The sequence below is a fragment of the Dipodomys ordii genome, unplaced genomic scaffold (assembly GCF_000151885.1).
Source record: "Dipodomys ordii isolate 6190 unplaced genomic scaffold, Dord_2.0 Scaffold281, whole genome shotgun sequence".
NCBI classification, from domain to species: Eukaryota; Metazoa; Chordata; class Mammalia; order Rodentia; family Heteromyidae; genus Dipodomys; species Dipodomys ordii.
This window is the reverse complement of record NW_012267497.1, coordinates 30322-43964: the sequence shown is the minus strand read 5'-3', so window position 1 is coordinate 43964 and position 13643 is coordinate 30322. Positions and strand designations below refer to the sequence as shown.

The 13643-nt window shown below is 49.8% G+C and overlaps 1 pseudogene and 1 gene segment (V, D, J or C); both read left to right on the top strand.

Annotated features, from left to right (window-relative positions):
• The first annotated feature begins 3118 nt into the window (after positions 1 to 3118).
• On the top strand, positions 3119 to 4083 carry LOC106001255 (annotated as a pseudogene).
• A 7227-nt stretch (positions 4084 to 11310) lies between these two features.
• Positions 11311 to 11806, top strand: LOC106001253. The segment is given in 2 exon segments: positions 11311 to 11385; positions 11460 to 11806. Coding segments are annotated over 2 exon segments (393 nt in total).
• Positions 11807 to 13643: the final 1837 nt, after the last annotated feature.

The window sequence follows — 13643 nt, the reverse complement described above, 5'->3', positions numbered from 1 at the left end:
TGAGCCAAGGCCAAGGCTGAGATCTAACTGGGGCCACTCGCAGGTGGTCAGTGGCAATTTCATAATTGACAAACAAGCAAGTTACAAAAGCAGAACCAGCGGTTTTTGTTTTTAAACGAACTAGGACAAGGTCTCGGGTGTCCTAGGAGTGGACTTACTTGTTGTCCCATCTCTATAGAGAATACAAAACACACATTAAAAATGAGTAACACTAACCAGAGACAGACACAGACGAGACTAGACAAACGCCGCGCGGTCCCCGAGTGAGTACACATGAGGAGGGAAACTTCAGAAGGGAGAGGCTGGCCATGCCTTAACTCCCCCGAAAACAGAGACACTCGGATCTCTTCTCCCTCCACGCGACCCTGGAGTAGGACTCCAGGGCGGGACTAGGGTAGTGGGCACGTCTGCTTTTCCCTCTAGTCCACCACGAATTCACGGGACCCTGGGGTGGAACCCCTGGGCGGGACCAGGGTAGTGGGCACGTCTGCTTTTCCCTCTGGTCCACCACACACGTCCTGTACAGGCACTTGTGGATCCCCAAAACATAGAATGAACATGACAAGCACGGAAAACACAGGAAATTAGAGCTCTGTCTTACCTCCAACTGGTCTTGAAATTTTAGGTCTGGAGGCGCCTTATCCCGGACGAGCCCCCACTGAAAGACCCCAGACCCCCTGGGATGCTTTCTTTAACAGGAGGGCACCCCAAGAACCAAGACTCCAAGCCAGCAGCTGCAATAAGCAAGAGGAGTATATTTGGCATTTGCGCAAATGGGCTCTCTGTCCAAGGCAGACAGGAAGCCCTGAGCAGAGGTTACAGGCACTTTTAAAGACAAAAGCCATAGGATTAGCATAAGACCCCAGGTTTCCCAGGATTGACTCAGTTTACTACAATTGGCATGGATGATCAAACGGAGATAGTCACTCTGGGAGATAAGGGTTAGGGAGTTTACTGAGTTACAGACTTGTGATTAATTAACATTTGGCCTAATTTGTTGGGCTCACCAGATGGTCCTTATCTTGAGCCCCCTAAACTGAGAATTTTTTACACAGGAATGCGGAGGAACATACTCTTTGTTCCTTATCTTGGGTCCCATTTGGTCACTTGGGGAATTTACTTGTTAGTATTTTAGGTATGACTACAGAGCTTGTCCCAGGGCCAACATCTAGACTCCAAAACTTTTTATCTCCAGGGAGGGGAAGGGTCAGTGCTAGCGCAAGCAAGTTTACAGAAGCAAAACCAGCAGTTAGCAATTGTAAAATGTAACTCTAATTTTTAATCTTTCAAGCTAACCAGCTGCCTTTTCTACTTTTTCACTGAAAATACTAAAATTGGGATTTCTACTTCTATGAACTCACAGACCAGCCCTTCACTTTTTCTACCTCCCCTTACATTTGAGATAATTTTAATAGTTTTCCTCCTGTTCTTCTTCCCCTTCCTCACATCCTTATTATGTTTCCTTCTGTTCTCTCTTCTTCTCCAATTCTGCTTCCTACTGCTCCTCCTTCTTCCTCTCTGTCTGCTTTCTTACACATCACATTTCATAGGAATCCTGTCTACCTGAGTGAGATTCACTCTGCTTCCATGGATCTATCAGAATTAGCATCTCATGTGAGGGCTCTGCCCCAACCTCTTAGCTAATCAGCAGTAACACCCTGGCTGCTGTTCCCAGTGTCCCTGAGCAGCAGGATCCCCTGGATAACAGCAGAGTAGACAGAGCACAGGTGTGAACCAGCATCCTGCTGAGCCGAGTGCCTTCCTACAGGAGCCTTGGCGATTCAAGTCTCCAGCTGTCACAGTCTTGTGAAGAGAGTTCTGTCTTCCATCCCATGGGCACTGCGCTGGGCCAGCAGCTGCCCAGACTCTGCCTTTGCCTTGCATCTCTACAGAATGAGGAGAGCACCTTGGTGGGATACCAAGGAATCAGGTGGCCTCACTGGTTTCCTGAGCCCAGCGGCAGTCCAGGCCTTTCAGATATTCCTGGTTCATTGTGTAGCACACACTTGTCCCAGGCTGAGACATGTGAGCTCAGCCCACGTGACAAAGGACCTCGAACCACCATGTGAGCCCAAGTGTGGTGGTCAGACCTCCCAGTTCAGGACAGCTGCATGTCACTCAGACATATCAGACACAACGACCCAGCAGGGTCCATGGTGCCACACAGACTCCAATCTTCACCACTACACACCGCCATCAGCCATGTCAGCCCACGAGATCCACAGGAAACCTTGGGACTCCAAAGCCTAACCTCAGCCCTGCCTGAAGTCCTTCCTGAGGTCAGCTGCGTCTTCCCTCTGTGCTTGTCAGCTGGTGAAGGTGTCACTAAGGACAATAGGTTATGTTACACAGTGAGATGTTACCTCATTGACGACTGAAGATCAACCTCAATCAGTGATATGTCACCTGATAAAATCTCCAGGTTCAAACGTGAGATGTGATATGAAAGTACTTTTAAGTTTCTCCATGTGTCTCTCAAATAAATATGAGTGAAACACAAGAATTTCCCCATTGCACCAAATACACAAACACACAGGTGAGTGTTCAGCGAGTCTGCTGCCTGCTGGGGAACTTGGCACACGCTCATTGTGCTTCATCTGGGGAGCTGGCCAGGTGTCTGCATGGAGCTTCCTTATGTGAGCCCTCTTACTTGAGTGAACGTGAAGCATTGCTGGTCAAGAGCTGCAGGACATGGAGGAACCTCCCTGCCTGCCCTAGACACAGCCTCCTCCTCTGAGGACAAAATGAGCTCCATCTCTCTTGGTCTCTCACCCACCCTCTCCAGATTGAACCAGGTGCAGGGTCTCTGCCTTAAAGTCTGGGGACAGAACCTGTCTTCCAGAGAGAGGCCCAGAGCCTCACTGCCTCTGAACCACAGCGTTGAACCAAAGGCTATGCTCAGAACCTGGTCCTGAGTGCCACTGGCCATCCCCATCCAGCAGACGTGGACGCTGCCCAACAGTGCATCAGACTTGCCCTTCTCAGCCTCCCCCTCCTGAGCCATGAGGCCTGAGTGGAGGAGGTGGAGTCAACACCCAGGTAAGAGGAATGCAAATGCACCCGGCCCCTCCCACGCCTGGGTTGAAAAGACCAGCACCTAGCTTGCCTGAGGACAGCTGTGGACAGGACAGCATGGACAGGCTGTGCTCTACCCTCCTGCTGCTCACTCTCCCTTCCTGTGAGTGCTCTGCTCAGGGCCCTGGGGTGGGAAGTCTCCTGTGCTCCCCTGACCCTGCTTCACCTCCTCCTGGTGTTTCTCCACAGGGGCCCTGTCCCAGATCGCCCTGAAGGAGTCTGGCCCTGGGCTGCTGCCACCCTCCCAGACCCTCAGCCTCACCTGCTCCATCTCTGGATTCTCTCTGAGCACTACTGGTGTGGCTGTGAGTTGGATCCTGCAGCCCCCAGGGAAGATGCTGGAGTGGCTGGCAAATGTGTGGTGGGATGATGATAAGTACTACAACCCAGCCTTGAAGAGCCGGCTCTCCATCTCCAAGGACAGCTCCAACAGCCAGGTGTTCTCACACTGGACAGCGTGGACTCTGCAGACACAGCCACATATTACTGTGCTAGAGACCACAGAGGCACAGCCACAGGGGCCTCCTGCACAAGATCTCAGGCTGGGCCTCAGCTCTGTGCTGGCCCCGAGCATCAGGAAGGTGAAGCTCCTGCCCTTTCCAAAGCATTCCCTCAGCTGTGGGATGAGGTCCATGTTCTCTTCCATGTAATCATTTTCACAGCTGACTTCCTGATTCTCCTGTCTTCTCTGCACTGCCTTTGCTCAGATTCCACCCCAGAGCTGGCTATATACCAAGAGGACATGCAAATGGGTCCTCTCTCTGCTCATGAAAAGCTGCAGCTCTGCAGGTCAGGCCTGACTTCCAGGGGTCCATCCTGAGATCAGCACTGGGCACAGACCTCCACCATGGAGGGGGCTCTGACCTGGGTTTTCCTTGTGGCCATTTTACAAGGTAATTTGCAGAGAAGAAGGGACACTGGGTGTGTGAGTGGATCTGAGTGGGAGGAACGGTGGATGTGTGTGACCATTGCTGACCTGGATTCTCTGCGTTTACAGGTGTGCAGTGAGAGGTGCAGCTGGTGCAGTCTTGGGGAGGCTTGGTGCAGCCTGGGGGTTCCCTGAGACTCTCCTGTGCAGCCTCCCGATTCACCTTCAGTGGTTATTGGATGAACTGGCTCCACCAGGCTCCAAGGAAGGGGCTGGAGTGGATTTCATCCATCTATGATAGTAGTAGCACATACTACGCAGACTCTGTGAAGGGCCGCTCCACCATCTCCAAAGACAACAGCATGAACACACTTTACCTGCAGATGAACAGCCTGAGAGTGAAGGACACGACCATCTATTACTGGGCTACAGACACACAGTGCAGGAAATCCAGTGCGTTCCAGACACAAACCTCCCTGCAGGGCGATCAGCACCAGCAGGGGGCGCTCGGCACACACTGAGGTCATGGCAGTCACAGGAGCAGCTGTGGAGCTCAGGCCCTGACTCCTCTGTGTGTCTGGCCTCTCCACAGGACGCAGTGTCTCCCACAGAGCTGTCCACTGTGTTCTTACTGTTCTCCAATCCCTCAGAGCACAGCTTTTTCATCTTCCATTGTTGTGGTTCTGTTGTGGTTGATGATGCATCCTTGAGAGGACCAGACACAGCACCATGCATGGTCGGTGGACACTGCTGAGATCACTGAGGTCAAATCTGAGGAAGGTCAAGATCCCTCCTCAGTCCTTCCCTCTCAGACTTGGGAGAGACGCAGTGGACTTCCTGGCTAGGTCAGTCTTTATCCTCAGGTCGGATGCACGGGATGTTGTGCAGAGCCAGGGCCTCCATGTCACTGATGGATTTCAAGGCCCACCGTTCTGCTCACACAGCCCAGGTGTCCAGCCCGGCTTTGGACCCATTGTCCCCTTTCCTCTTGCTGGTGACATGTGAGGGGCCATTGGTCAGGACCGGGGGCTGCACTGTGAGCCACAGAGCCCAGTCGTGGGCATCGCTGAGCTGTGGTTACCTGCAGAGGCCCAGTGACCCCCACCAGCTCCTCGGCCTCCGTCCCTTTCTATACATGCTGTAGATGATGAGGTTGGATGGGATTCTCAACCACAGTTCTGAATCTGATCGCTGCTTGATCCTAGAAGGACTCATGAGTTCTTAATTGTCTCTGTGTGGTCCACACCTGTCCTTCACACTAAGTCCCCTGCAGACATGGCCTGTATGCTGTCTCTAGACCCCAGGCCCAGTACCGGGACCTGGAGGTCAATGAGGCTGTGTCCCTGGCTCCTGCATGCCTGGGAAGAACTCACTGGTGTCCCCAGGCTGCATGTCCTGGACTGTCCTGTCCTCCTCTCTATGGACTCTGGTGGGAAGCTCAGGGGATATCTGTAGCTAAGGGCACATGGATGAGTGTAAAAACAGTCATCACTTGGGATTTCACCTGCATCACCTCAGTGTCCTGAGCCTGTGCACATGGGACTGAGGACCGGCTGGGGCCAGGTCCTCCTGGAGCACGTAGGCTGTGGAGGTGCAGGGTGGGTGGGAGCTCCTGCGACTGGCCATCAGGAAGAGATCTAGAACCTCCCGCAGAGCCTGATGCAGAAGCTGCCTCTGTGGTGGAATGTCATTCTCTCTAGGCTGTTCCCACTCAGATCCACCCAGGTTGCCAGAGAGGAATTAGTGAGCAATTTCATTCCATCCACACAACACCTCCACTGCAACCTTCAACAGGCTTGGCTTTTAATGTGCCACGTTGATCTGCCGGGGGTATTTCCAGCCCTGGGTTACTAAAAGCCAGGCTGCCATGCCTCAGTATCAAGTGTGTGTTTGTGTAAAGGCCTGGAGAAAAGGCTCTTCAGAGACAAGTGGGAAAGGGGGACAATGTGGCACTGGGGTCCTTGGTCTAGCATGGTGACCTTCCTGGCTGACAGGTTTCTCACAATGTGCGTGGATGAGAGCAGTGCTCCATGTGCAGTAAGAGCAGAGAGCTCAGGTCATCCCTGCTTCCCAGAACAACGATGCTAATGGTCCTCTCCTGCTGTTGTTATATGTCTCACTGGGACACACATACAATAGACCCTATGGAGAGATCAAAGAGTACAGCTCTTCACAAAGACTAAGTCAAAGACCGACAAAGTAAGCACCAGAAAGAGGGTACTGGGAGTGGAGAGATGAGGGGCAAATGGTAGAAGGAAGAAGGAGACAACGTGGAGAACGCAGGCAAGAATACAGAGCCTATGCCACAGAATTGAGAACACTGAGCTAAGGGTGGGTCAAAGGGGAAAGGTGAGGAAGGAATGACTCAGATCCACATGCCTTGTGTCCACAAACTGCTTTGTTCAATGATGTCAGCATACATGTCCTGAACATTAAGCAGAGAGAGGGAAGAGGTGGGGTGGGCAGGAATGTTGAAATAGGCAACGTTGATTAAGCCTCAGTGTGTTCATAAACGGCCTCACTGAACGGAAACCCCTTTATAGAGCAACTTAGTTTATTTTGTTTTTATTTAATTAAAAAAATTGTGTAGTTGATGTACAGAGCGGTTACAGTTACGTGAATCAGGTACAATCAGTGCAGTTCTTTCTTTCTTTTTTTTTTTTTTTTGGTCCCGTTGTGAGACCTGAACTCTGGGCCTTGGTGGAGTCCCTCAGTTCTTCAGCTCAAGGCTAGCGCTCTACCACTTGCACCACAGCGCCACTTCAGATTTTTTTCTTTTTGCTCAGGTGGTGCTGGGGAATTGAACCGAGGACCTCAGGCATGCAAGGCAAGCGCTCTACCACTGAGACACCTTTCCAGTTCTCAGTGCAGTTCTTTATGAACCATTTTCCCCTTCTGTTTCTCTCTCCCAATACTTCCTTACTATCCCCACCCATAAGATTTCCAGTTCATTTTCCACAGTGTTTGGTGAATATCACTGTGATATTTATTCATTCCTGTCCAGATTTTATGTGACTCCATTACTTTCCCAAATACAAACAATTAGTAAACAATACAAAATTACAAGGGAAAATGTTTTTTTAAAAAACAAATGATTAGCAAACTTGACTAATGGAAGCAGAGTTAAACTTCTGTAAAGAAGTTCATATGCAATCTGGTTTTCTTGAAGCCAATTGATTAGAGAAATTTCAATGTTTATACGCTCAAATAACAAACTCTGTCTTTCACCTGCATCTCCTCTGTGCACTGCCCTCCTGAGACTTCTGCCCCAGAGCTGCTTTATAGCAGAGGACATGCAAATAGGACGTCCCTCTGCCCATGAAAACCAGCCCATCCCTGACCTGAGCTCTGTGAGCTGATTCCACCAGTGACTGCGCACAGACCACCACCATGGAGCTGGGGCTGCTCTGGGTTCTCCTTGTTTCTCTGTTGAAAGGTGATTCATGGGGAGCAAGGGATACTGAGTGTGCAAATGGACATGAGAGGTAGGAACAGTGGATGTGTGTGACCATTGCTGACCAGGATTCTCTGTGTTTGCAGGTGTGCAGTGTGAGGTGCAGCTGGTGGAGTCTGGGGGAGGCTTGGTGCAGCCTGGGGGGTCCCTAAGACTCTCCTGTGCAGCCTCCGGATTTGACTTCAGTGGTTACTGGATGACCTGGATCTGCCAGGCTCCAGGGAAGAGGTTGGAGTGGCTTGGGGAAATTAATCAAGGTGGTAGTAGCACAAACTACCCAGACTCCGTGAAGGGCCGCTTCACCATCTCCAGCAAGAACACACTTTACCTGCAGATGAACAGCCTGAGAGTGGAGGACACGGCCGTCTATTACTGTGCTACAGACACAGTGCAGGAAATCCAGTGTGTTCCAGACACAAACCTCCCTGCAGGGCGCTCAACACCAGCAGGGGGCGCTCAGCACAGCTTGGAGCTGGGTCAGCTCAGGAGCAGCTGCACACATTGCCCAGGGCTGCTCTCCTGCTGTCTGCCCTGCCTCTGTGTCCACAGTGTGACAGCATCTCTCCTGAGTTCATGACCCGCACTCCTCTGGGATGTCTCCAGTCGATGTGACCTCATTTGGAAGAGAAAACTCCTGGTGAGGAGGCCCAGGTTCCCGTAGCACAGGGACTGGACTGTGGAAGACACTTCTGTGTTCATCATTGTAAAGAGTGAAGACAGGATGGGAAGATCTGTACCTAACAGAAATGATCAATACTTTAGACATAAATCTACTGAACATTTAGTAATGTATGCTTGTATTGAATATTCTATAGTATCCTGTTGACCTGTGTCCATTAGAATGAATACATCACTAAATTAATTCCAAAGTGAATAAATGAGGAAAGATACAATTAACCCTGTGTGAGCTCTACTGATGTCTAGGGGCCTGCAGGTCAGCGGTGTGTAGACCTCAGGGTCCAGGCACTGGTGCCACACTGTGTTTCATGGGTCACGGGGACAGGGAAGGATCATCTCAGGGCACGTGTGAATACTTCTGATATTGGTGCTCATTTTGGTTCCCTGAAAACATTTTTCAAAGTTTCTTCAGAATGTCACATTTTTTCCACCTCTATTAGTACAGAATTCATAATTAAGTGTATTTGGATTTAGATTTGCAGCATTTCCAAAATTATGATTGCTATTATAAATGTGATGTTCACAGGGGTTACAGTTGCATACAGTTGCATACAGCTCCGCTGACCAGGCGCATGCGCCCCTCAGGACACTTCTCTCTCCTAGGTCCGCTGCCGCCCTGTCCTGCTCAGCACCGGCGCTCCCTTGGGGACCCAAGTCATAAAACACAGGGGTTGGCCATACCCCTGGAGCTCAGCCCACGGCACCCTGGGAAACGCTGGTGGACTCCTCAGTGTCCTCTGACCAGGGCCTCTTGCTGTCCTCCATGGAGACATGGAAGTGGACATGAAGAGTCTGGGTTGAACTGGACAGACAACAGGCCATGTGCATCTAGACTGACCTTTCTGGGCCCCATCTGTCCTAGGGTTTCCTCCATCACGATGGCTCTGGAGTCCTGTGGATGTCCCGTCTGGGATGGAGGCCTGGTCCCTGTGGCTCTGTCATGAGCACTGTCACTGTGCACGCGCATCGTGGGCACGAGGGGCTGGGCCAGGTGATCTCACAGCAATCTGACTGAGCCCACCTGCTCAAACAGGTCCTTGTTTATTTCTCCATTACATCCTGATCAGAAAAGAGCAAGCTTCACTTTCTGAACAAGAACCTGTGTGTGAACTCTACAGGCTTTAGGAAGAAGACTTCTTCGTGAGGTTTTCCCCTGGACAGTTTCTGTAGATGATGAGACAAATCATTCATTTTCACCAGGAGACATCCATTACTCTGTCCATGTGGAGACAGATGTGACCTCATTTGGAAGAGAAAACTCCTGGTGAGGAGGCCCAGGTTCCCGTAGCACAGGGACTGGACTGTGGAAGACACTTCTGTGTTCATCATTGTAAAGAGTGAAGACAGGATGGGAAGATCTGTACCTAACAGAAATGATCAATACTTTAGACATAAATCTACTGAACATTTAGCAATGTATGCTTGTATTGAATATTCTATAGTATCCTGTTGACCTGTGTCCATTAGAATGAATACATCACTAAATTAATTCCAAAGTGAATAAATGAGGAAAGATACAATTAACCCTGTGTGAGCTCTACTGATGTCTAGGGGCCTGCAGGTCAGCGGTGTGTAGACCTCAGTGTCCAGGCACTGGTGCCACACTGTGTTTCATTGGTCACGGGGACAGGGAAGGAACATCTCAGGGCACGTGTGAATACTTCTGATATTGGTGCTCATTTTGGTTCCCTGAAAACATTTTTCAAAGTTTCTTCAGAATGTCACATTTTTTCCACCTCTATTAGTACAGAATTCATAATTAAGTGTATTTGGATTTAGATTTGCAGCATTTCCAAAATTATGATTGTTATTATAAATGTGATGTTCACAGGGGTTACAGTTGCATACAGCTCCGCTGACCAGGCGCATGCGCCCCTCAGGACACTTGTCTCTCCTAGGTCCGCTGCCGCCCCGTCCTGCTCAGCACCGGCTGCTCCGCGTGCAAGGCGCAGGCACAGTCTCCATGGCACCTACTACAGAAGGACCGGATCGGCCACAAGTGCGCATGCGGGACCGCACGGGCCCCGCCCGCCGCAGGCCTACTGCGTCCTTCCACTCAGCACCAGTGGGACCCGTCTGCGCATGCTCCATTAAAGCCTGCATGTTCAGCCCTGTCTATGTCAGGATATGTATGTATTTATACACCTTAGAGTATTCACAAATGCATGTCCCTAGTGTGTGTGCACACGCGAGCACATATGTAGACATGCACATCCATGTGCACGTATTAATCTCATTGTATATTCATAAACAATTGCGTCTAGATATAAACATGAACTCTGTATTATGTGGGATCTAGATAATTCTAACTAAAATGACACTTTAACCACTGAGATAGAAAGGGAAAGATACACACACACACACACACACACATATATTCACAGTGCACACACACATATTTACAGTGTACACACACTTATATATTCACAGTGTACACACACACACTTCCATCACGGCCTGGAAGAGGCAGTCTCCATAACCCTCTGTGGTCCTTCACAGGTGAATTCATTCTCCCTCCTGAGGGGCTCTGGGGCTGTACAGCAAAGACTCTACTCTGAGTGGAGGCTGTTGGCCTTGCTGCTGTGCCCAGCTCTCTTCAGACACTGGACACCCCGATGGACAGGACACTCTCAGCCTCACTCATGGGGCTCCGGACAGGGTCCTGGACACAAGCTGATTTCCTCAATTGTTCTGTGGTGGAGTCTGGAACTGAACATGAGGCAGTCCTGCAATGGAGCCCCTACACAAGTGAGGCCCAGCCTCCTTCCCCAAGGGGAGCCCTCCATGAGCAGCCTGGATGGAGCCCCAACAAACACAGGACCAGGGACGCCCAATCCTGCATGGTACCCATGGGACTCCTCAGAGAGGGGTCAGCGTAGTGAGCATGTCAACCAGGAACAACGGGAACTCGAGCACCTGTGACCAACACTGACCATCTGTGAGCACTGCAGAGTTCTGTTTGTGTAAACAGGAATGAGATGTGACTATATTCACAGCACAGATTCTGGAGGGAGAATGTGCAGACCTGAGTCCATCCACCAATGGTTCCCCTGGGCTCCGAGTTCAGTGAGGTCACACACAGTCCCATATATCAGAGGGCTGCCTCCCTCCCCTTCTCTCTCACCTGGGTCATGTCTTGAGCTAACAAGCACCTGCTTCATGAATATGCAAACAAGCAGCATCTGCGATGGACAATATAGACAACTGCTTCCCAGAGCAAACTGCCCTCGCCTCTCCTGTGACACCCAGAGCTCAGTGCCCACAATGCACCTGAACTGGAGCTTCCTCTTCTTGGTGGCCGCAGCTACAGGTGAGCGCTGCCCAGGACCAGCCCCAAGGGTCCAGACCCTCACCAGAGAGGTCACACCTCCCTCTCCTCTGCAGGTGTCCACTCCCAGGTCCAGCTGGAGCAGCCTGGGGCTGAAGTGAGGAGACCTGGAGACTCCGCCAAACTGGCCTGCAGGGCCTCTGGATACACCTTCACCAGCTATTATATGCACTGGGTGAGGCAGAAGGCAGGACAGGGGCTTGAGTGGATTGGAAGGATTGACCCTGAAGATGGTGAGACCAAATATGCTCAGAAGTTCCAGGACAAGGTCTCCCTGACTGCAGACACCTCCTCCAGCACAGCATCCCTGGAGCTGAGCAGGCTGACAGCTGAAGACTCGGCCATGTACTACTGTGCGAGGCACAGTGTGCACACCCACATCCTGAGTGTGTCAGAAACCTGAGGCAAGGCAGCTGCCTGGGGCTGTGAGAAGGCTGATTCCCTGAGCGCTGCTTAGAGCACACAGATGATTCTGAGCAGAGGGCTGCAGACCCAAGCCCATGCTGAGTGTGGGAAAGGTTCCACCCATCCCATTCTCAGAAAACACAGACAGCAAGGGGTTCCCAGTGAATAAAGCCAGGGCAAACACTCCCAGCTAATAGTCATGTGAACAGGTTTCCCAGTCAACTGATCCCCTGTCTACAGAGCTTTTAGCATAAATGGATGCTCTAATTTGTCAAGGGTATTTTCTGCATCAAGATGATCATTTTTTTGTTCCAGATATACATAGGTATACAAAGCTGTGTAGATATGCACACATGTAGATGTGTGTAGTATAAATGTATTCCACGTATGTTTCATCTGTGTATATATGTTGCTCTAATGTGTACTCTATAACTTCACACATTTATATACATATACAAATCTAATTTGCTTTTATGTAGTTTCTGTCTATATGTACATGTTCATATGCAAATCTGCAATGCACAGTTATGTACACAAACACAGATTTATCGACTCTCTTATCATGGAATATGAGGGGAGTTTTCATATTCCCTGCACTGTCCATCATCTGGGAATACATGTAGAACCTGAAAGTCTGTTTCCTCTCATTCGTGTCCTGTGAACCTAACTAGCCAGACAAGGTAGTACGGGCTCATTAAATACCTACTCCACAGGGAATATTCACCCGGGACGTCTTCACCTCCTCTTACATGTTCACTTCACATGGGACGTCTTCTCTTCCCTTGCACATTCACTTCACACAGGACCATTTTTCTTCCTTATACAATCACATAAAGGGAACAACCGCCATGCAAATATCAAACAACAATAATTCACAAACCATATTTGTTTAAATTCAGGTTCATCCTCATTGTAATATTTCTGCTTGTAGAGAAACTATGCTGCTGCTACAATATGAAACATTGCTCACACATTAAGCCTAATTCTTGTGAAATACCCACAAAATTGGTGTCATTTTTATTTAGCAGAATGTACAGACCAGGTGGTGTTCATGACAAAATGCAGAGGCTAGATCAGAGAATTACGCAGGTTCCCAGGCCTACCCATGCACAGACTTCCCCAGAACCTAGAGCCTTCTGTGGGGTCATACATGGAGTAGAGTACATGGACCTACATGGATGTTCCATGTCCTCCTACAGTCCCGGTGACCTTATCTGGGGTCATAAATGAACTGCAGTAAATGGAGTTACATGGGTGTACCAAGACCACACACACTCCTGTGACTTACCCAGGTCATGAATGGACCAACAGCCATGCACCGCCATCTCACAGTCCTGTCATGGTGCTGTGCTCTGTTACATTAGGAAAATCGGTGAAAATGATGGTCATGGAAACTTGCTGCACTTGAGAACCTCCATGATTTCCTGTCACGTGAACTCCCAAGTGTCCACAGTGACTGGGTCATGTGGGACCTGGTGGAATTCTTCCTTAGGAAAAATAAGAATGATGTCCAATAGTTAGAATGCCATCATTCTTAGCATATATTCTGGTAAACTTTGAATCCTCTGAGTCACTTCTATACTGGACAAGTGGTGCAATTTCTGCTTGCATTAAATACACATTTTCTAAGACTGCAAGTTAAAGTAGTCTAAAGTCTTCCTTCCATTTCCTAAATAAGAGAAATGATGAGAATCTTGAACTCAGAGTCATGAATTGAACAGAGCTCTCCAATACAAGATAAGGGCCTATCAACATGCCTGAGAGAACTGAGTTACATTTCCCAGAGGAGAAGCTCCAAATGGCCTGGCAGTGCCGGGCAGCTCACAGCACCTGCA